The following is a 27,209-nucleotide window of genomic DNA, read 5'->3' on the forward strand; positions in this document are numbered from 1 at the left end:
AATGTTGGCTAATTTTTTAAAACATTTACAAAGCACTTACAAAGTACATAATAAATTAAAATGTGAGTCTATGAGAATTACAGCAGACATTACAATGACTTCAGATGTCATAAAGCTGTATGTATGCAACTTGAGCATAAAAAATGATAAACAAAGATCCTTACAAAGGCAAATCTGAAACATTTCAAACAGAAAGAAGAGACAGGAAATTAAAAAAAAATGTTTTTGGTATTCACTCATATATAGTTATCATCCATCCAATATTTTCAAATGTATAGATCTGTGTATACCTGTAGGAAGACCAAACTGGTGACTGCATGACCATGAACACAGACATGGGTGTGTACATGCTAAAACAGGCTGAAACAAATATTACAAAAATAAATAAAACCCATTACAATTAAAACAAATAAAGCTAAACACCAAAATGATTTCCTGATTCACACACACGCACACACACCCATAGAATACTATGGTGCTACAGATACACAATAGAGTTTACTCTCTTATTGCAACCTCCGACCATCAGACCTCGCAGAGGGTGGTGAAAATGATCCAGTAGATCACTAGATCCTCACTCCCGTTCAAACAGGACCTCAACAGTGACAGGAAGGACCATTTTCAACCCAAAGCCTGAACAGGACTCACACATGCACACCACAGTGAATATTAATACACTCTATTCTTCATCATTATAACTTTTAACTTCTGTTTTATCACAGTTTGCTTCCCGATGTGTTTTACTGACTGGACCTTTGACTTTCATCTCTTATTTTATGTCAGCCTAAAGTGATAGTTTGGATTCTTACCCATATATTTATATTTGTTGCTCAACATGAGTGTAATAGATTGTGTATTTGTTCGAGTTCGATTCACTAACTCCTTCCTAAAATTGAAAAACAGGTTCGCTTGACATTCATTATCAGCGTCCGTCCACCAGTAGTTCCACCAGTTAGAAACAAGAGGGCTGGAAAGGAGTGTCGATAATGAATGCCAAACAAATGTGTTGTTGTGCATCCTTGAAAACATTTGTTCAGCGTTGGGTCACGCCTCAACACAAAGAAGGAGCCAGTGGGTCAGACTTAGAGTATATGTTACACTTGTATGGAGTAGCAGAGTGATCATCAACTGGTGGCTCACGGGCAAACATCCGGCCTGCCAAAGCCTCCTGTCCGGCCTGCAACACATTAATGAATTCAGAAAATATGAGGAGGAAAAAATGTGGTCCAGTATTTAGGATATCTAGCATTTTTGTTCTTCCTATATCGAAGCAACACCAAAAACAACTGAGATGGAAATAATTTTATTTTGTGTGTGTGTGTGTGTGTGTGTGTGTGTGTGTGTGTGTGTTTGTGTTTCCCATTTTGATTTTTAAGAGACATTTTTGGCTTTTGCCTGCCTGACAAAAAAACTCAAAAGGTTTTCCTTCCTGCTAACATTTTCCATAAATCAGGATACTGCATAATAGCACCAAAACCAGTTCAAGTTGATTAATAATTCCTGCCACTCAGAACAAGATTAGGCAATTTCATTCGCAAAATTATTCCCGGTATTAGAGATTTGAACCATCACTCCTGAGTGAACTTTCTCTAAGAGCAATTTCTAGTTAATTATCTAGGTATTATTATGTATTATTACGTTCCCATGTTTTTTAGGAGTTTGCTCACACTGATACAGGCTAATAAAAATAACATTAATTTTGTGTTAAAGTGAAATAGAAAAATCCTGGCTCTTGGACAAATGTAGTTGATGACCACTGGAGTAGTGAACACCACAATATGGGTAAGAACCTAAACCACAACTCTAGTAAATCTTTGTACCACTTCACTGAATTTGCCTTGCTCAGATTTTACAACCAGCCAAACGTTTCCACAGTGCAACAGGTCTTCTTTCAATTACTTTAAGTTTTTTTTATGAACTATCTGTCCCAATTGCTTTTTTCAACTGCTTAATTTTAAGAGTGTAATATTCCTCTTGGAGCTTGAGGACTGCTTCTTGTCGTCGAAGGACAGACATTTCCAAATCCATTCGCTCTTGCAAAGTCGTGTACTGAGCGGAGGGTGCAGCGGTGGGCACGGTGGCGCAGGGGCTGTGCAAATGCACTGTCAGTGAGCTGGGGACGTTAGTTAGAGGGCTCATTTTGTGTGCCGATGGAGAGGTAGACGGATCCTCAAAGTGCTCCGAGTGCTCTGAGTGTGCAGTTTGCGAGGCGGTGTAAGCAGGGAACCAGAGCTCGGGCAGCGGATGTTTGACACTGGATGTTTCACCTGTTGCATAGTTGTTTTCTTCTTTATCACAGCTGAAAGAGGAGGAAAAAGGGATTCTTTATTTAGACAAAAAAAAAAATCCATGTTGGGGATGAATCGAATAAAGATGGCCATGTTTAAGTTGTTGAAAAATGTGAAGTGATGATTACAGAGATGGATGTGGTCTCGGCTGAAAGTGCTGCAGCCAAATAACACACACGTGCTCTTACCTTTGTGATTCTGCAAACTGTATGATCGAAGGGTCTTTTCTATCCTGCAGCAGCCGGTCTGAGAGGTTCATCACAGACAGCACTATTTGGGTCATTTTACTCAACTGTTCAGGTGCCAGGTCTTCATCTGTGAATGAATAAGTCGTGCATTTACATACATGCAATGATGAATCCATCACTGAGTATCCAATAGAGCTCAAAACAAGTACAATCTGCTGTAGAGATGGCCATAAACCTTAAGCTGAATCTGCAGATTTATGCATCCAAATGTAACTTGCAGCAGCTACCCTCCTTACTTTCATCCCCTGAGAGAAGTCGTGGCCCTATCTCACATTAAATACAATCAAACTACACTTCTTTCCTACCTTTCCCCAACTGCCTTTTCTGCCTTTTGATTTCCTCCCTTGACTTGGCCAGCAAATTTTCCCATTTTTTGTTACAGTCAAAAACCGTGCGCTGAATCTGCGGGAAGGCGGTGTTGATGGCTTGAGCTATCTCTTCCCACGCTTGTCTCTTATCTTGTATGGACACGCCGGTGCTGCACTTCCCTCGGATTATGTCTTTCCTCTCTTGCATTAACTGGACCAGAAGAAGACACTCCTGGTCGGTCCAGTTGGGCCTTCGCTTTCTGCTGGACATCCCCTCCAGTAGTGGTGAAGCCATTGGCCTGAGAGAGAGAGAGAGAGAGAGATGACTTAAGTAGTTTATACAGAATTTAAATTAAATACAGATTTAAAAAACACTGCTTAAAAATGCTTGTAAAGCCACCATACTGTGTTTTAAATTAACCACCATGAGTTAATTTAACTATTCTGGTTAAAATGTCAGTCAAACTGTGAACTGAAGCCTTCCACTTGAGTCTTTTGATTTAAGGCATTATGCTTAAGATCTCTTTGAAAATTTAAGACTTCCCTTAAGAATAAGTGGACAACGAACAAGTAAAGCCCTCTCATACTTATAAACGAATAAAGGCGAAAGTTGAATTGATGTCAGGTCAACCGCTCGCAGAATATACACACACCAGCAGGGTACGGTTTATAATATTGTGTGATAAATGCAGATAAAACCTTAAGATAAAACGTAAGGTATTCTCCTCCTCTTCAGGGAAAATCCACCATGTCGCAGGATAGTGACGTGTCCACTGGTGACGTGTCAGTTTGTTTACATGGTGGGCTGCAGCGGGTTCACTCTGCTACACAGACATGGCTGTCGATATCACTTTGCTGTTCAAAGCCAGCGTCAAAACGGTCAAAACCAGAAACAAGGCCATAGGAGTCGGCTTTGAATCGCCCAAAGATGAGATTTTAAAGAGGAGCAGACCGAAGAATGCGTTCTCCCCCAAAGCGAAGGAGGTGGTAAGTGCTTTTCCAGCTAGCCGCCGGCTAAGCTAACTCGGCTAACTTACTGCCGTCAGAGACTTAAAGCGATTTGTTGTCTGTCTGACAGTGCGTGACTTGGAATTGCAATGCTTTTTATTGAGCCTTTCAATCTGTTGAACCATCAGTCGGCTAGATTTGCCTCTTGGTTCTTGCCTGTGCATCATTAGCCCAGTGTGTGAGCTGCAGCCCGAACATGAGACGCTGTTTCTGCAGGGCTTTTCATCTTGTGTCGTCTGTAGTCAGCATTACGCCACACTTTCTGAAGCCTGTTGTGTCATTTAATATTGTTTACCAGTACTTGAGAGGCTTATATAATCACATAAATCAATAATGCAAAATTCTCCTCCCTAAAACTGATTCATCAATGTTAAATGTTGTATATAAAAAGAGATAATAGACTAAACACAGTAGCCGCATATCCAGTTTCAAAAAACAATTGCAAAACGTCATGCAGGAGTGATATTAACACTTACCTGTCATGTCAAGATCAATACCTGAACACACATGTGCATACATGACCTGAACGCTCACACAAACCAGGTAACATAATCATGTTACTCCGGCTCAGTCTGTCTTCATTCGCTCCCTGTAAACCTACCACTCACAAAATATTATACTTCTTTTTGCCGGTGTGTATCAGTGATTTACTTAGTCCTTGTAAACCGAAATAAAACCCAAATCTTCTCTACTCACAAGCTGTAGGACTGCTTGTTATTCGCTCTATTCAAAACTGTGTTCAGCACTACTTCCACAGTTCAACAGTTCCCCTTTTCTTTGGAACAAATCAGATACTGTTTCAATATTTTAAAACCTAACCCTATTCATGCGATATAATTCTTATGCTTCACTAATACTCACAGTTGCAACAATGTCTTCTGTTTCTTTCACTTACTTACTGACTTACTTATTTGTGGGCCCTTGCCAGCCTGCCAGGTGTTTTTGTTCTGCCTTGGTGCTTTCATACTTCCTCATGTAGAATATAGTGAGGGACAACAGCTGCAGCAGAGCAGGAGAGAGTCTGAACAAAGACAACCATGAGGAGGGAAGTAAGGTCATATGGACTTACGAAGCTGATGACATCCATGTCAGTTTTCGACTGGCCCAGGGTTAGGGTTAACCTAACCAGGACTGTGTAACAGCTAAGTTAGTATTGCATATGCTGTTATGTTTATGAGTATTAAGATCATTATTCATGAGCTAAAAGCACTGCTGCTTTGGATTAAATTCTGTATATATTTCCACCTTCTGTCTCGTAAACAAAGCTGTCTCTGTACAAATCATGATTCATGAAAAGAGACTGTTGCATATGATATCATCACTGTATGCCTATCACATATGACCAAAATAGCTGAATGCATGCTTTCCTTTATGCCTTTATATCTTTTAACTGAAAAGTGCCATATTAACCAGGTTTATATTACACACACCAGCATATTATATGCATAAGTAGTCAAGTTCAAAAGGGGAATCATCTTGCCTTCTTAAAACGCACATTATCAAATCAGAACATTTGATAGAATTCATCAGTGATCAATATCAGTTTCACCTCACTTATATATGCAGAATATCTTCTGCATGCATCATGTCTTATCAGGCTTGACCTTTTTCTATCATTTTTCATATTTAATATCTGCCCATTTTCCTCAGATATTGCTTCGATGTCTCTCTCTGGCATAGAGTCTTTTTCTCTCTCATTGCCAGCCAGCAGAAAGCATCAGGCACACTCTGTGCTGAGCAGCCTTCAGTCTTGTACCGCTTCACACTACACAAAACAAAATTGAATATGTTTGAGAAAAACTGTGTAGGGCAAAACAGCCAGAGTTGACAATCTTCAGTCTGATCCCACCAGAGGATAATCTGTGCTGACTGTCAGGCCCATGTGGTCGGCAAGGTGAAGCTGGTGTTTAATTTTTTTCAAGAAATATGCTGGAAAAACCTTTAGTTTCTTTCTGCGAGTCAGAGTAAGGAGACATCATCACAGTTTTGGCAGTGGAAGAGAAGCCAGTGGCAAAAGGCTCAGCTCTGTAGCATGCAGTGTTGCTGCTGTGCAGTCAGGGGTCATGGTCTTGATGTGAATATCAAGAGCGCAAACTTCTTCAAAGGCACCTTGGAGAAACTATTCTGCGTTTCCCTCAGGGAGTCAGGACTTTTAAGCTGTACCTGATGTCTCCACCCTGAGTCTGAGGCAGACATAAACCCAGCCACAGCAGCTCTGCACAAGCAGGCTTTTGTTATGTTCTGTGCACCCCTGTTGCATTGATATTAGAAACGGTGGTTTAATAAAAGCAGGGGTGCTGATTCAAAGAAACTCAAACCTATCCTGTGGTGCCCTCTACTCTCCTCCCCCCTACCGCTGTCTCCCTCGCACTGCAGATATCATCTCCAACCATCTTAGTGAACCAGCATTGGAGAAATTGAAATTGTGAGTTTGGAATGTCCTGACTGCTTACAGTTATGTTGTGGCTTTCACCCACCTCTCCCCCTCACTCAGCTATCCATTCTTCTCTCTGTACAATTTGAGATAGGCAGCATTTTTGTGCAAGCCCTCTCTTCGCATGTATGATTCCATAAACATGCTGCAATAACATTTTCTTTCGGCTCTCGAACAATTTCTTGGGGAAAGCCGATCCTCCCAAGAGCCAGTGATTAAAGGTGGAAGATCAAAACAGAGAAAATATTAAATTAGGTCCCCAGTAACAATGTTGACGGCCGGCGCCTAATGCACAACAGATGTGGGTGCCCTTCAAGACATGCATAACTCTCTCCAAGTTCCCACTGAAGCTCCACGAAAATAGAAAAAAACATCAAAGTGCACAAATATAACGTGGTCATATGAGGCTTTTTTCCACTCAAAATGTAGCCCAGTGAGCAAGCAAATGTAACATCTTTAGAAGCAATGCAAAAAAGCTTTGATTGACTAATAAGAGGGCCAGTGTTTGCAGGGTGGGGTTTGGTTCAGGGGAATCTTTTACCTCATAGGGGTCGGTTTGGGGCACTGTGATCTCCATTTCACTGCTCACCTCCTCTCTCTCCACAGCATGCTGCCCTTCTTGTGTTTAAATGGAGGAGGTCACCCCAAAATTGTTAAATTGTGTGTAGAAAATAGCATTTGGCTTCCCACTGTGCCTTCAGCAGTGGTATTCCTAAATTGGCTCCTTCTCACAGTGTTCTCTTTGAATCCCTGAAAAGTGTGGCCATCGGCCAGCATTAAAAGTATGTGCTGTTAAAGGAGTTCTTCCATACAGAGAGTTTCAAGTGGAAAAGATAAGCTCATGTATTCTCAAAATATTTACTTTTGAATTTGAAGTCCCCAGTTAATTTTTTCGTGACGGTTAACATTGCGAGTCTGAAAAGTTGGCAAAAGTTATTCTAAAACATGATATTTGATCAGAATCGCCGTTTTGGAGAATTATTCTAAACCACATAGGGCCAAAAAATATCAACACTGTGAAGCTGAAAATCATATGTTTATTTTGAGTAAGCCTACATTGGGATAAAATAGGGCAAATAATTGGTACACCAATAATTTTAGAAATGGAGGCCAAACTGTAAATTGACAGCCAGGGCATATTAGGTTATATTCTTTTTCTTGTTTGTTTTCCCTTGCTTCCTATGGGTTTTGGAATTCAGGAGAAACTGCAAAGTTTTTTTCATTTTCAGGGCTCATGTTTAAAAAGTCATGTCAAAGAGATGGCACTCAGCCGCCAGAGCAGAAATCAGATGGTATACAGCAGTGTCCTTTACGAGTGCTCATTAATGTCAGCTCTTTTCGGTGTACTGTGCAGTTCTGGAAATTTAGTCCAATGTCTGAAATGTTTTTCCAGGCCTGTGCTTGATTTCTTAATTTATTGTCAATCACATGCTCTTGCACAAGTCCTTATTTATGGTTAGATGCTTTGCTTAAATAGCTAATGGTAGCCTATGTGACAATTATAGAAACCCAACAAATATTTGAAAGAAACCTTGAGATCCTGACTTTGTGTCACTTCAGTATAACTCTCACAGAGCCTCATGCAGACTTGGGTGTAGATTTTAGTTGATGTCTCATCTGTATGTAAATCTGCATAATCAGTCAATTTGTTGAAGCTTTCGTTACATAAACAGTGTTTGGTTGGTAAGAAAGTGGAGTAAAATTCCCATAACAAAAACAGTCAGATAACTTTTTCACTTTCCTCTGTCTCTTCACCAAGTAAACTGTAATCACACAGTCAAAAGGAGATCAGGGAGGAATAGTCAGCCTCACAAGCTCAAGTACTGCCACAGGCCGAGGCTGTACTGAGGCTATACCTTTGCCATGGGGTAGTGATTTTCAGGGATCAACCTGAGCTGAATGTGCTGCTAAATGGTCTCTTTACCAGTTGGCCTAATCCCTGCACTGTTTTTTCATGAAGGCCAGGCAAATTGAATTTTGAGACATCTGCTATCACGGTTGAGCACAGCCTACATTTTTTTTCCCACCCACGCAACAAAAGTTATTTTTGCACATTTCATAAAAGTGAAAATAAATGAGGAATAAGTGCCGAGACACAGATAGGCTGATGGATGTCAGGCTCTGAATCGTGAGATGGACACCAGATCCTCAGCAGACTAAACAGTTTAACTGGAACAAAACTAATGCTTAGCTTCAATAGACGCAGGAACTAGCTTTCATTTAAAGCCAGTGTGTGGATAGACTACTGCAGCAGTTGCAGACATCGGTTGTTTTAAAGTATTTTTCCAGGCTTTGCGGGTAGACAAATGTGAATTATTGTGGGATAATTGATTAGGCCCACATTATATTTGCAGTAACAGAAATAACATCAGCACAATTTCTGCTGCATACTGAAAAAATGAGCTTTCACTTTGACCAGCACTCTTACAGGGAGTCTTAATCACGACTGGAAACTACAAAACAAACATGTAAATCAAATATGCTTAGAAAGATACTAGCACTAAAAGACAATAATGTCCCTTTTATTGTATATTAAAAGTAGATGTTTCCAGAATAAGGCATGTGTTTAAAAAGTACATAGGGTCATTCTACTTTGTTTTTGAATGCCCCTAAGAATATTAAAACATACATAATCAATCAACAATTAGCATAATGTTTTGGCTTCTTAGTTGTGGTCACATTTCAATATCTAGATGATTTGTTTAAGGGAAATGAAAATTTTAGTTTCAAAGCCAAAAGGAACTAGTTTTGTTGCTTGCTTTAGTGGAGCAGGCTCCTCAATTCTTTTTTTTTTTTCTCTTGTGCTTTCAGTGAAGCTTGACTATCACATATTGTTATCATCCACGAATCCAAAGAGAGAGTTTTCCCTTGGCTTTTCAGGCATACACATTGCCTATAGTTTTTTTTTCTCTCTCTCTGTCTCAAATGATGCGGCTTTGTTCAAGCCAGAGTAAAACAAAAGCAGTCATGCTGTTTCAAATTGCCCATGTGAAGAACTTGCTTTATGCAAGATGCTTGTGTTTTTGTCTTTTCAGAAATTGTTTAACCAAGGGCCCCCAATCTGGAGACCGTATCTGCAATTTAGAATCAAAACAGAATTGAATCCCACAATTACAATTGATGATCGAGGGAGGGAAAGTTAAAAGGTCGCTCCCTGGTGTGTGCGTTCAATTATTTTAAGTCCCCCTACATAAAAATGAATAGAAACTCTTTTTTCTTTGAAGACAACCAGCAGATGGTGTAAGTTGACACAGGAGATTTTGTGTCCATGGTGACTTGTTCAGTCATAAATTAGCAAACACCAAGGCTACATAAAACTGCTGCCAACTATCTGTATCGATTCAAATGAATTGCCAAGTAAAAATCAGTGTAACCTAGGATAGAACTCAAGTGTTGGGGATTTGGAAATAGAGAAATTACTAAACTAAAGGTTATGCTGAATTTTTTTTTAACTTTTTAATTTTTTTTTACTTTACATGGGGAAAAACAACACGAGAGGGCATGACCACCCCCACTCCCCTTTTATTTATTTATTTGTTTATTTGTTTGTTTGTTTGTTACCGTGTTTGATAGTGTGATTGCCTAATCTTCAGTGCTAGCCCATGAGATGGATCATGCAGTGTATTTTTCTGCTCTGTTTCCCATGTCAGCCAACAGGTTCACTCCAGTATGACTGTGAACACGTCTAAGGTTATGAAAGTTTATTTATATGTCACATGCTTTAAGTTTTTGAAGAAACATGTACCCTTTCAGTTTGTGTAGTGCACTGATTTTTTTTCCCCACTTACTTTTCCCCCTTTAAATAGAGGAAGAAATTTAAAACATGAAGCTTTTGCATGTCCTGATTTTTTTTTTTTGGTCATTTTCTTTTTTCCTAAATCCCAGTGTGCAGGTTCTGTCCTTAGCTACTTTTATTTTTATTGCCCTGTGCATATGGGTCAAGCTAGATTTTCTGGAAGTCTCAGTCAAAAGCATAGCTCTTTTACTGATCTTCCCAGTAAAAATCAAAGCAACTTTAATACATATCAAAGTAGTTCAAAGATCCTATATATAAACATTCTGTAAAAGAAAACTTTGTTTGATGGTGCCATTTGTTTGTTTATTGGGCTGACTGACTGCAGCATCCCAGCTCCAAATGGACATAAAAAGACAAAACTGAAACCATTAGACAGACAGACATAAACATGATAATAAAATCAGCATGTGCCATAGTCCTCTCCTTTTAAAGCATCCTTTCTGCAGCAGGCCCAAATATCTAAGAGCAAAATGGCACGGCTTCAGTGCGGATAGCCCTCGGTCAGGGTGCAGAGTGACTTAAGCCACGGCAGGGCAGTCATTATCAAATTCTGTCAGTTACCTGGATTTAACAAAACAAAGAGCCGTCCAAGCTCTTTAGAAATCTGCTAGCTAAGCCTTTTCTCTTTTCTTCCTCATAATAATCCCCCCTGATGGTTTGTTTGGGCTCAGTCGGGGCTGGAGGGAAACGGGGAAGGAGAAAGTGAGGAGGTAAAGTGGGGGTCCTTGATGATGACGAGATTAGATGTAGCCCGGCAGACTGTCTCCTTCTGCCTTCACTACAAGCTCTAATTCACATACACGTATGAAGTTGCACATATGTATACACACACACACACACACACATACACACAGGCACGGTGAGCCACAAGCACAAGGCCACCCCCTTCCTCATTGTTGAGGAATTACTTGCTCTTTAGAGTCTTAAGTTACAAGAGCAATTGATCCTACTGACCCCCTGCAAACCCTTGAGGTTGTGCTGGGAATCTGAGCTCCAATGTATACACACAGGAGACAGCTCAACCCCCAGAGCAGCACTTTTGACATCCCCCCCACTGCCCCAACACCGCACCCGCCTCCCCTCCTCTGCGCTCTGCTTCAGCACATCCCAATACAAAGGGTTTAGCACTGCCTGCTGGTCAAGAAGGTGAAGTGCACAAATGCTTTTCTGTAGGAAGTTGTACCTTGCATGTAAATAAGCCCAAAGCCAAGCGCTAATTGCAAGCAGAAATATATAGTTTACAATCAAAGATAAATTAGTCATGCTGTGTCACAGATTAAATTTTACTTAGTAGCAGGCGTAGGAAGGAGTTCGAAACTGAAAATTACTGAGACTCCCAAATTTTCTCCCTGACAGGATTTTTCCTGGCTTATAAACAGCAGCACAGCCAGTGGAAATGGCTTTGCTTTAGGATGGGAGCTGAGTGCTTTATCAGATCCTCTGAAGAGACCTCTGCCGGGAAGACACCGCTCACATACATTCACAGGCATTTTAAAGATGGCAAATGTTTCATATCTTATTTGTGGACTTTGAATATTTGGAATTTTTATTCATGAAGAGACCACTAACAAACTCACAGTAATATATTTACTTTTTTTCAGCCATAAAATGTATGGCTCATTATTTAAGAAAAGCTATATCTAAATTGGCTGCATGATTTATGCCTGAGTAGCCAAATCGTTAACTTTATGCCTAAATGCCTGAATGCTTTCAATTGAAGTTACATCAACACAATTTTCAATATTACAACTCAAATAAATGTGTGTGATAATGTCATGACTGTATTCATACTTTAATGGTAGCATGAGTTGTTTCGTTGCTGGAAATAAACATTTTTGACAAACTATTTTTGCAGATACACTTTTACTTTCCAACACAAGACATCTTAGGCCTCTAATAAGAAACTGGTTACTGATTGGAGGCTTTATGGCTGTAGTCAGGGAAAATTTGTCATATCTACCCATGCATGTCTAATATAACACACACAGGAGCTCTCTGCAGTTTTGTCCACTCAGACATTACACTACTCAATCTTTTTTTTTTAAGCCTTTCAAACTTAAGAAAGGTTCTCTTCTTTCCTGACTGCTTACCAAGATCAAGTGCTCTGAAGAACAATTAACTCTTGACCTCAAATAATTATATTATTACAAGGGTTGACTTGCCCCAGCAGCCCTTGCCTGAACTAGCACATGCCCCGAAGCAGTCTCATGCATCACTGAGTTACGTTCCAAGCCAGAGGAGGAGATCTAGATTTCTAACAAATTGCTTGGCTCTGTTTGTCTTGACACCCTCTTTCAGCAGTGAGAAAGTTGTCATCTTTCAAATGTCAATGAAAATAAAACACTTTTTTAGGTCACCATGACGCTAGGAAGGGATTTTTAGAGACATTATTAGATGGCCCGGGCCAGGTTACGCCTTACAGCCGAGGCAATTTGATAATTGGGGTTGTTAGACTGAAAAGGCTGAAGGTCGAAGACAGCGTCGTTATGCTATCAAAATAATCTCCCATGCTCAGGGGTCTCTGTCACAGTCAAACCCATTGTGTCATTTTTCAATCCTTTGCTTGTCTGAGTTCTGTCTTCTTCTGGATCTAACAGAGCCTGCTGTGTGTGTATTCACACACCTCTGTCCTGCCAACAGGACTCTGTGGACAGGGAAGCAATTTGGTCTTTTTCAATGTTTGACCGAATTACAGGAGCAAATATTGGATTGAACCGAGTTTCCTCTGGTTTCCCTGTGCACACACACACTTGGACATTTTCTCCGCGATAAATAGTAACAGATCATGAATTTAAGGCTTATTAGAGATTGCTCTGTCAGAGCTCTGTATAGAGCAGCTCATGGTTTTATTTATGAGGGCTGTTTGACGAGGAAATTGCAAGTTTGATGTTGGTATGTCTCGGAGTAAATGAATTGTCAAAGGTAAACATGGCGAATACACGGAGATAGACAGACATTGGTCGCCTGTCACAGTCAATAAATACAAAATCATGCATTTACTCTGGCGCTGCGTAAAAGGGGTAGAAAATAGTTTCCTTGGTACTCTTCTAAATACACTTTCTGAAACCATGTTGACATGGTTAAAATACTGAAGGAGGAACTGAAGCACAGTATTTATAGAGAGTCATTGACTTGAAGGTAACGATGTCAAGTAATGCATCTTCTCATTTCTTCTTGGCAGATCACGAACATCACCAAACTCAAAGACTTTCTGCTCCAACACAGGAAGGATTATGTGAACGCTGGAAGGTAAGCCTCTCCAAACACTTGTTCAACTGGAACTGTTATTTTTTTTCCTCTCAATTACTAGAATGGGAACAATCTACCAATGTAAAAACAAAAGTTAAACACTGCAAGGCTGCAGGGAAGGGTGGTGAAGGGCTTGAGTCTGTCACGGGGCCTGACTGCTGGCACAAGGTCAGCAGCGAGTAGGGTGGTCTGTAGCAGCAGGCTCCAGTCTAATTGTCTGGAATAATTGAGCTGCAACCAAGTGAAGAGCAAATCACGCCCTGGGACTAATCCAGGCCTTCCTCTCCTCAAGGCTGCTCTGTGTGTGTAGGTGTGGGTGTGTGGAGTATCCTATGTTTTGTTAAGGTTGTTGATAAAGCTTCAAAAGAGAACATTAAGGAAATACTTGAGATATGTGTGGGTGGAGTGGACTGTTTTTTAGTGGTGGGAAAAGGCATTAAGTTACCATTAGTGGTCTGTCTTTAAACCTTGCCCTTCTGTGATTATTCTGTGACTTTGCCTTTCTCTGACAGAATAATCATGGAAAAAGGGTACAATTGAGTTTAATTCTAAATATTTTTTTTTGCAGTCAGTCATATCACTGCAGTCAAAATATGGCTAAGGTCAAAGTAAAAGCCTGAAATAAGACTTCTCAGTGGTGGTAGCTCCATCATACATTGTTAGACAATATTAGTTACAATTTTCAGTGCAGATGGGCTTGTTTCTCAAATAACATGAATACAAAGTTTTGTCGGTTTGCCATGACCACAGTTTACCAATTACAGAATCAAATCAATTCAATAAGTTGCCACAAGTATGGAAAAACAAGACATTCATTCAGCTCACTTATATTTCATTAGTGCATCTTTGTTTTTTTTTTATGCTTTATTGTTTTTCCTCTATGGAAGTCAAATAAAATAAAAAACATCCTTTAAAACTTGACTAGCAGTGTTTTATGATTTTATTCAAACTGCAGTTTGGAAGCTTAGAAACTCAAACTCTGAAGGGACTATATTGAAAATTGAATATTCAAGTCGGGTCACCTCAGTTAGTACCATCGGTTAACAGTTGCTTCCTCTATAAGCCAACCGATAATATTTGTCATGTGTACACGTTAAGCAAGAAGTAAACTCTTTCTTGTCAGAGACATAATTATTATTCTCCAAGGACTCCTGACATCCTGTTATCTAAGAGATGGGGACACCTGCACATCTGATCCAGTCTGTGCTCTGAGTACAAACTGATATACGAGTAAACAATTTGGCTATTCCTTAAACAAACCATAAATTAATACAACAGTTCTAACCAGGAACCATTCCTGTTCCTTGAACAAAGGACAAAGAAGATTTTTCAAAATATTTTACACTTTGCAGACTAATTGACGGTGACCTGTAGCATTGAATTGAATCTCGGTTCCAAAATAAAAGTGAATAAATACACATTTTACAGTTTAACCCAAACTCCCATGCATAGAAGCACATACTGTACACAGCAGAAATGTAAATAGAAATGTAGTAATTCAAATAATAGTGTAATTGCACATCTGAATTTAAAGCAGGCAGAGGGCAGCTACGGGCACATGGTTAGAAAAGTGGGCTTGTGACTGGAAGGTTACCAGTTCGATCCCTCAGACTGGCAGGAAAAATCTGGGCTGTGGCTCCCTCAGTACGCATGGCTGAAGACTCAAAGTTGACTACAGTTATGTTTTCATATGCCTCCACCTGTCACCACCTGGTGGTGCAGAGATTATCCTCATCCTTCTCAAAGTGACAGCCTTACTGTTTTTAGGGTGAAACCCTCTGTGAATGGATTGGCACTAATGGACTGATGCGAGGCACTGCCACAGAAGCAGCTTCACTAGTACATATGGATAGAAATTAAAGGCGCCCACAGACTTCCAGCCAAGACACAGTTGCGATTTCCCTCCACATTGCAAAGACCCAAAACACCACAATGGCATGAGTTCGAGGAGGAGAGATCGTGACGCCACCCACAACAAACTTTGTAGCTTGTCTTTTCCCGTTTCCAGACCACTCTCTGTCTGCACTTTGGCCAAGAACATGATTATATTATAGCATTACAGCAAAAACAAATAATTCCTCTATTCTTCTGTCTCTTCTTTACAGTTGATATTTCCTGCTTTTCTCCTATTCATTGTAATGATACGTTTTGCCGACCAATGATGTATCTGAATACAGGAATACTTGACTTGATTCCAGTGTTGTCTTACTGTACTCACATAGACCCATTCTCACACACACACACACACACACATCCTACAGGGGTGGTGCAGGCTGCCATACAAGGCTCATTAGGAGCAGTTAGGGGTTCAGAGACTTGGACAAACTACCAGGAGGGACCAGTAACTGCACCTTGAGCCATGCTGCACCAGAAGTCGCCTTGCTATTGCAGTAATTACCCCATGTTCACAATAGTGGACTCACTTAAATGGATAAAGCTTGACTAGACCAGGATGAGCTGGTAGTTTGGAGGAAATCCCATCCAGCAGCAGAAACTGCACTGCTTCAAATTAACAACATGCCAGACTTCCAAGTGTTTCACGAGTATGTTGTTGTTGCCATCTTGCACATAAGTTATGTAAATTACATTACATAATCCATATTTTCATCTGCTGTTGTAAAATTAGGCCAAATGTAAGCAGGTGATGTTGATATCTGCATCATTGCTACATTGCTGCCAAAAAAACGCCACAGCACTGGGCTGTAAACAAAATCCCAGAGAATTGAGTGTGAATGAATTACAGTGATTTAGACAGTTAAAAACAATAAAAGCACCATTTTTCTCCACCATTTGAGTTTATCTGCATTGTTTCTGTCCAGTCAGGAACAACTACCTAATTAGCACCAGATCTCGACACCCAGCTTTAGTCTTAAGCCCTAAAGTGTTTGTAAAACTGTCATGACTATGCAGCTGTCCAGTGCTTTGTCTCATTGATCATGGGGACTGCATTTGCACCCAAAAAAAAAAAAAAAACGACCTGCAAAACACATTCACTAAGGGAACTTGGATGTATATTCAGTTAGACAAAATGTTAATTTCTTGCATCTCAAGATTTTCTCATTAAAGAAAAAAAAAGATTGTGCTCCTAAATATATAAACTGTATCAAATGACCTCTATAGTTCATCAACAATACTTGTCAAACTTGAATTTTTGCTTCTGAAACAGTCATAGTGATTAGAATTTATCTTGAAATATTTGACATGATTTGCTTCACAATGATGAAGAAACAGTACTATTTTCTGTGTACAATACTGGCGTTTTCTTTAATTTCATCTGCATGCTCACAGTTGGGCAAAGTTATTGTGATGTCCAGCAGAGGGAGACAAAAAGGCAAAATGAGACAGGAGTGCCTCTACCATCAGCTGTGTTTAGGTGGTTCACTGTTACTATAATAAAATCATGCTTAAAGAGTTATTGCTGTTTTACAACATAGGTAACACCTCTCAACAAATTATATATATATGAGACATTTTTTTTAATTGTTCTCACGTGTGTTACAGTCTCATCTCTTCAGACCTCACCCGTATGACGGATAATGAACGAGACCAGATCGACCAAGATGCCCAGATCTTCATGAGAACCTGCTCTGAGGCCATCAAACAGCTACGCAATGAATGTGTGTGTTGTGTAAACTACATTTCCTGCGTTTTACAGATATTAATGGACATGGAAAAGTATTTTCTCATGCTTAAGTACACAGTGTAATGTGTTTGAATAAATGTGTTTGTTAATGTTGTCTCCTCCAGCTGAGAAGCAGGTGACATCAGCCCAAGTAAAGGAGCACAGGGGAGCAGTACTGGACCTCATCGAAATGTATCTAAAAGGTGAGATTATGCCATCTGATGTGTGATGTCCTCTATGGCCTACTGTGATTGTCCAGATTTTATTTTTATTTATTTATTTTTTTTCTTTTCTACTATCTGTGTTGGATGAGTAATAAGTGAAAATTTGCCTAATGGAATTGGTTCAAAGATGAGCCATGCACATGCTACATTTTAGATCTGTCATTCCCTGAATTAATATTTTAGGAAACAGGATTGCACAATAACAGGATTGTAACTTCTGGTTGTTTTCAAGGAGTATGTAAGCTGTACTCGGAGCAGAGGGCGATTAGAGTTAAGAGGGTGGTGGACAAGAAGAGACTGTGAGTATTCAAAACAATCAGCATCTGTGAATACTTTATCACTTATTGTCACTTGTTCACTTTTTATAAGTGTCACAAGCAACAAAAAACAAAAAAAAAAACACATTGCAGTTTGTTCAGATGTGATATTTTGTCTTAGGTCGAGGCTGGAGCCAGAGCACCACAGTAAAGTGGAGAAAACCCCCCAGGTGGAGCCCACCGAGGAAAAGTCTGCCAAGGAGGAGAGCACTGGTAGGTTATAGCAAATCCCACAAGACACTGTGAGGACAGAGCATCTGTTATCAGTCAGTGCTTTCATGTTGGTGTTTTCAACAATGTCTTGTCTGATTCAGTCTGCTGTGTTGAAATGTGAAGTGTTACAATGGCAGTCCCTTTATTTTCCTTAATATAACAGTAGTATTGAAGTCACAGTTGTTATATGGCTTCTCTCAAATTGTAGGTGAAGGACTAAATGAGTAATTCAAATGACCAAAATGAATTATGTGAGTGAGTGATTTTAAAAAAAAAAACACTGTGTGAGTGTTGTCTTTAGTGGAGATGTGATGACTCTCCTCTTCCCTTCCTGTAGAGAGGAGTGTGTCAGAGGTCCTGGACAACAGTGTCAACCTGTGGGAGGAGAGCCGAGTGGAGGACGAGCTCTCCCCTGAGGAGATCCAGATGGTGTGGAACCACAGAGTTCATCATACATGATATATACTGCAGATCTTTATAAATCACATGTGTCCCATCTCCTGCTCCAACAGGCATTCACAACATAGTGTGTAGCTGTACATAAACCTTATCTAATATGAGATATGCACGAGAACTTGAAACCCTCGAGGTTGTTGAATATTTTGTGGTGGAACTCCTGACTAAAGCTTTGTTTGAAACGTGCAGTCCTTCTAAAATATGCTGTACAGTTAAATGTTGAGTCACTGAAATTACGAAATTACTAAATTAGCCCACAATCCTAGCCTGCAAAATTGACTATATTCTCTTATTAGCACACGTTTCAGATCATTTTGTCTTTTTGCTCTAGTGACCCCTATAGAGATATACGGTTTGATAATAGCATACAATAATATACCGTATATCGCAATCATAAATTATAATGTATTACTATAGAATATAGAAGTAACAGAATGGTGCACATGTATTATTCGGCACATACACACTGTTGTTATTTAAAAAAAAAATAATAATAATCCAGTAAATGTATATCAGTGATAACATCTGATTTAAATGTATCATTGAATTATGTTGTTACAGCTTTTCATTATTTAGATATTTTACAGCAACTTCCAATATCTAACACACTAAAAGATAATCATATCAGTTTTCTGTGTTGGTACATGTGTGACATCTGCATGTATGTCATTGATGACAATGTTTTATTGTCTGTTTCTGTCTAGTTTGAGCAGGAAAATCAGAGGTTGGTCAGTGAGATGAGCAGCTTGGTGGATGAAGTCAGGTGAGTTTCCCTCAGCACAGTTATTACCTTCCTTTTGAAAAGCAATGATATAACCAGGGGAGGTCAGTAATTTGATTTTTCCCATGCAAATAGGTATTTTCAGTTATCTGGACAGTAAAATAATTGATTTGGGGACCATATTAATCCAGGGGCACTCCAGTGTGAATATGTTACACATCGCTTCCCTTTTTAAAATGATATGGCTCCTGTAATCGAGACGCCAGCTGAGCAAGACATTAATTAATCACACGGCACACCAGATGTCAGTCCAGACAGAATTAAATATGCCTTGGAACACCAGAGTTCACTCAAAATGTGGAAGGTATTTGCAGACAAAAAGATTTTATCAGGAGCCAGAGAAAATCACTGCCATGTTTGTTCAAGATGGAATAAAATTTCTGGGGCCCTGAGATAATAATTACCAATCACCAAACCTGCCCTTGTGGTATTTCTGCCACCTGAGAAGAACTTTAGAGCACCAGAAACACTATTTCCGCATAAGGTTTGTTGCTTGCCTTCCATGTCCTGCAGGCAAATCGAGGGCAAGGTTGTGGAAATCTCTCGTCTCCAGGAGATCTTTGCCGAGAAGGTCCTTCAACAGGTGAGCTCATCTCACCTGAGTCCAGAATCCATAACTTTCTGAGTAGATTGATATAACACGTTACATAGAATCATGTGCTGTTTCTCTTCCCTTGACAGGAAACGGAGATAGACAATATTCACCAGCTGGTTGTGGGCGCTACCGAGAATGTTAAAGAAGGCAATGAGGATATACGAGAGGTATTCACCCAATTAAAACACCACTTCTGGCTGTTTATCAAGTGTAGCAGCTTGTTTTCTCTCTGTAATTTGTATGTTCTTCTGTCCTTTGCTACACACTTCATTTGAACACCATTATTTTAAAGCTAGTCAGAAAATCTGTCACTTTGCTCCTTGACTGTATACTTCTCTTTCTATCGCCAGGCCATCAAAAACAACGCCGGCTTCCGTGTGTGGATCCTCTTCTTCCTGGTCATGTGCTCTTTCTCCCTTCTCTTCCTGGACTGGTATGACAGCTAACGCCTGTAAACCGCCAGCCTGGACTTTATGCCGCAGGAAATAACAATCTTCTAGCCTTTACACTTATGGATATGACAAAGAAGTGAATACGCTGAGCTGAATGCACCGTTCAACACGCTGCGTGGCCGGGCTGGGCAGACTGAAACATCTCCAGGTGTTCTTGAGGAAGAGTCTGTGTTCAAGTCAAGATGTCAGTCCATCCGGCCCGACCCTAAACATTTAGCGTTCGCAATGCTCGTCTAGTGCCTTCAAGGCAGCTTTCGCACACAGGAGCGCTTCATGGAGGCCGGTTTGTACTTTCTGTACTTTGAAGCACACTGTCAGCCTTGTGTAAAGTGCTCTGTCCAGTTTAACTCTGCGGATGAATGGACAATCAGCGTCTCTACCACTCAAATGACATAATGGTTTGATTGACAGTAACTGATCTCATCTGGATGTGATTGAAAAGCAGTGACACTGATTTTTGTTGATGTCTTAATCTGTAATTGACTCCAATGCACTAGAGGATAACTGCAACATGTTGACATAAATGATTTTTTTTTCTCATGCACTCTCATTTATTTAAAGTTTTTGTGTTGCTTAGTTGCTAATACATTATACTTGGCAGTTACATTGATGTTGTTTTTCAAGGAGTTTAGAACTACAGGAACAATTTATGTGATATCTGTCACAGCACAGCTACACTGACATACCACTCAAATCTAATAAAACCAGGTGATACTCTCATTTGTATTTAGGCATGTTATCTTCATTCTTTCCTTCAGATTATCAAATATCACATGGATTTAAACCACATTTCACGTTTACATCAAGCCCCCGACATTAGCAGATAATATGAAGATTACCAGGAAGCCACGGCTTGCTTTTGGCTCTATCTCCGGTACAGAAATGAGTATTCTGGAAAGCAAAATGTTTCTTCCAATCTGTTCATTAGGATTAACTTCCAGCGAAAGCCTTGCAGTGAAATATTCCTTTGATCTAGACTCGAGAGAAATTGAACGGTTAAAGAGGTATTTATTTCATTTTTTTTTTTTCATGATGGGAATTTTACAGCAGTCGCAGTCGTAAAACTGTGAATGGAGAGGTTCACCATGTATGAATTCCACTTGGCAGTTGAAGTGAAATGTGGGCACTTTATTTTCAGTTTTTAATTTTTAACATCTTTTAAGTAGCAAATGCACTTCAATGGTAATCGTTACATTGTTTGAAAAAGGTACATAACTATGACAACTCATATTTGATGACAAATACAGAAAAAGGCAACAGGACAAGCACTACTGTCAGATTGTTCCACTACATCAACCTATTTCTAGTTATCAGCGATGGCCACCAACAGCCATCAGAGGTGACATAAATCAATCCAAAGCATTGCACAATACGGTATCTTCACTAGCAATGCGAAAACATTCAATACTGTAGCATAAAAAAGTTACGCTGTGAAATTAATCATTCGTAAGTTAAGTCTTACGGAGCTGATTGAAATGTGTTCACAAAGAGTTCAAAGAAATTATGGAGACAATCATTAAAGCTGGTTAAAAAAGGCTTGCTGCATCAAATATGAAAAATTCTTTAACAGCACTGTAGAGCTGTGTGGAGTAAGTCAGAACAAGACATGATTTAAAACTCCTATTTTCGCTGGTTAAAATGTGTCCTCCAGGTCAATAAACCCCATTTATTCACAATGTAATGAGAATTAAGTATTTTGACAGATGACCTCGGCGGCAAATATGCGGCGAACTTTTGTACATTGCTTTGTAAGAAATTTGCCACTTGCTGGATCTCAAGAGGTCTTGCATGCGCTATCAGTAATTCATGTATTGGAAAAGAGAGATTTAATGCAAACTGATTGTTCTAAGAGTCTTGCGTGCATTGTGCATTTGAACAAGCTACGCAGACACGAGATGGTTCACAGTCGTTTCACAATCTGAGTACTAAATTTAGCAGAGCTCTCCGTTATATATGTGTATGTACAAAGACGGTGAGTGTGTCTGTGCGTCGGTGTTTGTGTTTCTGTGGCTTCTTATACACATTTGCCACTGTTTTGAAGTGTAAATAAATAACTACATATGCTATTCAAACAAACCATGAATCCACCCGACGGTACCCCTTGCTTCTCTGAAAACATTATTTTCCAAAATATTTTCACATGTCCTGCGACAGTACACTTCAGCTGATCGAACTACAGTACATCGACAAAGCCAGCATAGCAGCTCAGGCAAGAAAGGTTGATTTGACCCCAAAGGAAACAACGGGATTGTGAGGTTTGCTTGAATGGCACAACCATATTATTTATTTTCCCATGGCAGATGATGCCATCTTGATTTCAGGCTGGTTAAGCCAGCTTCTGGGCAGTCTCCGTCTCCTGCTGGGTGACCTTCTCCTCAGACATGACGGTCATCCATGGTGATACTGACCTAGTGATGGTCTGCTTGGCCATGTTGTAGTGGTTGATGATGGTGAAGAGGCGCCCGCGGCCCCCAGGGCCCTGAGGGGGGTAGTAGCCATACATTCCCGCCGGCATGCAGCGACCTTGCTGCTCAGATAAAAGAGGGAAGGAAAATGATAAAGCATGAGAAATCAGTTATTCTGCACATTAGATAAATGTAGAGAAAATAAGACACAGGGTGATCAAGTAATCATTCAACGGCAATACTATACTAATAAACAGACAATAAAAACATTAAGTTACAGGAGGAAAAAAAGGGTTGAAAGCAAAGTGGAGCTTAAACCAATACAACATCAGTCACACTAAAATAAAAATAACTAAACTAAATAAACTAAAAAAAATCTATAAAGTAAATCTATCTATCTAAAAAAAGAGTAACAGCTGAAGTAAGTTCCCTTGTTAAATCTATACAAGTGTCTATAAAAGAGATTAGGCTGTTACAGCAAATGAGCCAATCCCCTCTGACAGCTTTTACAGACAACCTCTTATTGGCCGAGGTGAATACAAGCCTGTATAACTTGATGACGTGTGTATGACAAATGAGTTTCACATCAGAATCCCACCTGAAAACAAAATTATTCTGTTTTCAGTGATAACTACAAACAGCTATTCAATCACTTGAAGTCTCGGGAATGTCAGCCAGGATGATGCAAAACCTCTCGTGTAGCTGTCTTTTTTGTGAAATGTAGTTGCCGCATTTACACCAGAGTAAAGATGCGCCTACAGGCACCAAGCAAATTTTTACATAAGCAGCACGTAAGATCTCTTCATAGGGTTTTAGAAGCATATTGCGTATTTCAGCTGAGCAACCATTAGTCCAGGTCACAAACGGTGCTCACTGCTTACCGTGTAGACGAAGCTGTCAGGGCAGGGCTGCTCATACTGGTAGACCTTGTAGACCACCAGGAACACCACACACACCAGGAAGGCCAGAGCGCAAATCACCAGCAAGGTTACCTAAAGGAGACAATAAGCCACCATCGTCATCAGAAAGTCTAATAGACCCATACAAATCTTTCCTCTTGTGGAAAGGCAGCGCTTACGCAGTTTGTAGGCACAGAGCAACGCGACACTACAAAGATGCAAAATGATTGAAAATGCCCATCTGTGCAAGGTATGCAGACACTAGTATGGTTATATGTCTATTTATTTTTATATTCATGACACTAAATAAGGGCAAATCAGACCTCAAGGGCCAGAGGACATTCTGCATATAGTATCTCAACAAGAAAATTGCTTGTGTGGCCATCTGTCCAGCACAGCTCTCACCTCTCCAGGGAATTATGTAACGGCTATTGGTGTTTCTAGGAAATGGGAGGGGGATAAGGCAAGGTGCTGGAGAAATCACCTCATCACAGTCGCCTAAGTTGTTAAGCCCCAAGCCATATTCACGTTATTTTTATGGCGGATAGAGACGATATAAATATGATATCTAATCTGAGTGCTTCTGGTTAAATTGGATTATTTGAAGTATTTCTGCAAAAAATGGTTTTATATGTCATAATAAAATGAGAATGTCTGATATGATCACTGCAGTAGAAACACAAAGAGATGGCTGAAATTTCCAAAGAAAGCAACATGCCTTGAGTCCGAGCGTTACTTTTTTGTGCTCTCCTTCGACGTGGTCAGAGGTATGTTTGAACAGAAAACAAAACACCGTGTATGAGTAAGAAAAGACGGGAGTAGAAGGCAGCGAGGGTGTTTATTTCTTTTCTGTTTCTGAGGCTGAATCACACGGTCACAGGGCTGCGTGTGCAGTGCAACACATGAAAATCAAATCAAATCAAAGCAACAGGAGATTATGAAAGAGGCTGTCAGTGGTGGAAGGTGTGCCTGTGGCATTTCAAAGCGGTGGTATGTGAGTGCACTACAAGCTGTGTTTTCTGAACTGGTGCTGCGCCTCTCTTTGCTTTTCACAGATGTCTCTAAATCAAAGCTGTACCACCAAAGGAAATCTGAGACACCCCGCAGAGACAAAAAAAAAAAAAAAAAGTTTCATCAGTAAATTTGTCTGTAAGATATTGTTTGTGGTATTAAAACACAGAAGCCTACGATGTGGCATACACAAACATAAGAAATGGAGAGGGAGCAGCAATGTGACATTCAAAGACCAACATTTTAGCCTAAGGAAAGCATGAATGAGTCATCTGGATCAGGATCATGGTATCAACTAAGTACTCTGCTTCAACAATAGCATATTTTTTAATCATCATCCAACCAAACGCATCTCGCTGCCAGGGAGTATTAAGGAGAGAAGGGGGAGACGCAGCCGGTTGGAGGCCATCACCAAGGCAGCGGCTGAATTAATGAGAGGTTCAGGGCGGGGTTAAGTGAATCACTGAGCATTGTGTCTCCATGTGCAGCCTGAAGAGGAGGCAGGTAGCAGGATGGTGGAGATGAAAGCAGTCTGAGTGAAGTCACTGAGTGTGACTGACCTGCTCTGTCTCTCGGCGCTGTGGCAGAGTGGAGGGGAGAGGGAATATTATGACAGCGGTGACACACAGCTGCAGGGAGATAGCTGTGTTTCCGGAGACCGGTGTGTATGCACATGTGTGTGTAAGACAGAGAAAGTCACAAGGGCCTGTTCAACCTAAAGAAGAGCACACGGTCTTACTTTGAGTCGCTCGGACACCCCTTCAATGATGCTTATGGAGAACTCAGCAATTTTGGGAGACCGGAGCTTTCCCTTCTTGCTCTCCCCATCATAGTCTGTCTTGGTCTTCACCACCACCTGGCACACACACATTAATACACATGCACACATCAGGAATTATCCAGCAGCTTGCACAATTATCAGCCTAATGAGGAACAGAGATCAAGCAAGCTGGCACCTTTTTTCCTACATGCAGATAATTACAGAGGAGGCAGTGTAGGCAAACCATTTGTTTTCCTTTATTCCACCAGCCTAAATGCCATAATTGGCCTAGTCAAATAATTAAAATCCTTCAAATCATAGCATTCAACAGAAAAAAAAATATCAAAGCAAGTGTACAGTCAAAATCTTTACCTTGTCTGGAGGAGGAAACTGCAGCTGGCTGGCATCTAATGGTGTTATAAGGGGGATTGTATCAAACCCGTCTTCAGAAACCACCTTGCCGTTGTTTTTCTCAGTGAAATTATTCCCCAGTTTAACCATTTTCCCTACACGAACAGACAGCCTGTCAACCTGCAGAGGAAAACACGCGCATTTAATTGCTAAATAAAGCAAGCATATTGATAACACGCAAGGTGATGTTTTTTTTTTTTTTTTTCCTCTGCTCCTGTGTGAGTACATAAAACAATCAGAACATGTGTGATTGGTAACAAATGCACACACCGGTGCGAATCAAGCAAAATGATGAGAAATGAGGCGCGTACGATTTCTGGGCCACGATAAAGCCTATTATCCACAAAGCGCAGGAGAGGAGGAGGAGGACGCAACCCTTCGACATAATGGCACGGTTACATTACCGTGAAAATGACAATACATGCTTACCTCACCCGAGCACTTACCAGCTCAATTTAATCACGCTTTTTTCCCCTCCTCGGTGTATTTCTCCCGCTGCGGCTATTTTATTGTCCCAGCCCTGGTGTTTCTTAGGTGTGACGCAGCCGATTTGCGAGGTGGGTGCACACAATATGGCCAGGGTCTGTGCGCTGTGGTCCCTCCAAGCTGGATGCTGCTGCTGGCGTCTGGCAGCACTGCAAGTGATGTAACATCCTCATCACATCCACACACATCTGACCCAAGACACCCAGGAGAGCGGCACCACAGCACTACAGGGCACATTTCCGTCTAAATGTCTGGGTAACATGACATAAGGGCCGAATGTGCACAATAATTAGAGGCACTTGCTCTCTTCATGAAGCACATAGGTGAGGTAACTCCACGCAGAGGCATTATCCTTTATTGATTTCCCATATTCAGCCATAAAGAGGAGATGTAGATCAAGAGAGGCAGAGGAGTTGGAGATTTTTGGATGCTTGTGAGAAAAGAGAAATGGAATTGCGCAATAGTGGCTGCAAGTCTGCATCAGGAAAATATCCCGTTACTTTGTGTATTCAGATCATTCACTTTGATCTATAATCTTTAATTAAATTAAAGTATTGATCACTAAAGTATGGATGTTTCAGTATTTAATAATGAATACACAGCGTTTTTATCTGTATTTGTTGTCATTTATATTTATTTAATATTTTAGATAATTAATCTTTATACTTAAATCCATTGACATATACATATATTCCTGGTAGCATTATCTTGATGTAAGTTACCTGAAGATACTGTGGGCTCTTTAAGGGGAAAAGATGCTTCCCCATAAAACGAACTGATTTGTGTTTGTGCAGGTGGCTGTTTTGTTTGCCTCGTGATAATTACATCTGGAGGTCATGGCTTGCACACGTTTTTATTTATTCATTACAAGGATAGCCCATCCTCTCTTCACTGAAATCATCAGGGTCCTCTTGTGTGACTTTATAGGCGAGATGTAATTAATGAGCGTGCACAGCAGCACAGTGGGACACGTGTTGTTCTGTGTAAATGGTCAGACATTTGCGTGGTTGTGTAGAGAGAGAGAGAAATCCTGTTCTTCTATGAAATGAAATTGAAGCTGAAATTTTCAAAGATTTAGGGAATCACAAGGTCAAATTACATTGCCTTGCTGTTCTTAAATAACCACTTACAAATAACACTGCCTGTAATCTTGCCTGTAAGTCTGAAATTTGATTGGCCTGTGTTTCTCATCTGTGGAGCTTTACTTTGGTCTATTAGAGACCTCTTACTGTGTATCTTCACCCAC

The 27,209-nt window shown here is 40.3% G+C and overlaps 3 protein-coding genes across 4 annotated transcripts; 1 reads left to right on the plus strand and 2 right to left on the minus strand.

The window, feature by feature from the left end:
• Window positions 1–1,317: 1,317 nt before the first annotated feature.
• Window positions 1,318–3,605, minus strand: LOC115359378 (uncharacterized). Of its 2 annotated transcripts, none has more exons than XM_030051817.1 (4): window positions 3,544–3,605; window positions 2,842–3,143; window positions 2,477–2,603; window positions 1,318–2,299 (listed from the first exon to the last, which is right to left on the minus strand). In XM_030051817.1, the coding sequence occupies exons 2-4, from the start codon at window positions 3,137–3,139 to the stop codon at window positions 1,912–1,914; spliced, it is 813 nt and encodes a 270-aa protein (XP_029907677.1). In that variant the 5' UTR covers window positions 3,140–3,143; window positions 3,544–3,605; the 3' UTR covers window positions 1,318–1,911. The 2 variants fall into 2 exon arrangements, with proteins under 2 accessions (XP_029907677.1, XP_029907678.1); XM_030051818.1 differs by having other exon boundaries at window positions 3,432–3,570.
• stx18 (syntaxin 18) lies at window positions 3,606–20,715 on the plus strand. The gene is made up of 11 exons (XM_030051816.1): window positions 3,606–3,831; window positions 13,264–13,331; window positions 16,833–16,948; window positions 17,079–17,156; window positions 17,410–17,476; window positions 17,616–17,707; window positions 18,045–18,136; window positions 18,868–18,926; window positions 19,458–19,527; window positions 19,626–19,706; window positions 19,890–20,715. The coding sequence occupies exons 1-11, from the start codon at window positions 3,679–3,681 to the stop codon at window positions 19,983–19,985; spliced, it is 972 nt and encodes a 323-aa protein (XP_029907676.1). The 5' UTR covers window positions 3,606–3,678; the 3' UTR covers window positions 19,986–20,715.
• Window positions 20,716–21,098: 383 nt separating this feature from the next.
• On the minus strand, window positions 21,099–26,100 carry LOC115359379 (neuronal vesicle trafficking-associated protein 1). Its single transcript, XM_030051819.1, has 5 exons — window positions 25,924–26,100; window positions 25,439–25,597; window positions 25,046–25,162; window positions 23,278–23,388; window positions 21,099–22,518 (listed from the first exon to the last, which is right to left on the minus strand). The coding sequence occupies exons 2-5, from the start codon at window positions 25,565–25,567 to the stop codon at window positions 22,318–22,320; spliced, it is 558 nt and encodes a 185-aa protein (XP_029907679.1). The 5' UTR covers window positions 25,568–25,597; window positions 25,924–26,100; the 3' UTR covers window positions 21,099–22,317.
• Window positions 26,101–27,209: the final 1,109 nt, after the last annotated feature.

This window comes from Myripristis murdjan, chromosome 5 (genome assembly GCF_902150065.1).
Source record: "Myripristis murdjan chromosome 5, fMyrMur1.1, whole genome shotgun sequence".
Taxonomy (NCBI): Eukaryota; Metazoa; Chordata; class Actinopteri; order Holocentriformes; family Holocentridae; genus Myripristis; species Myripristis murdjan.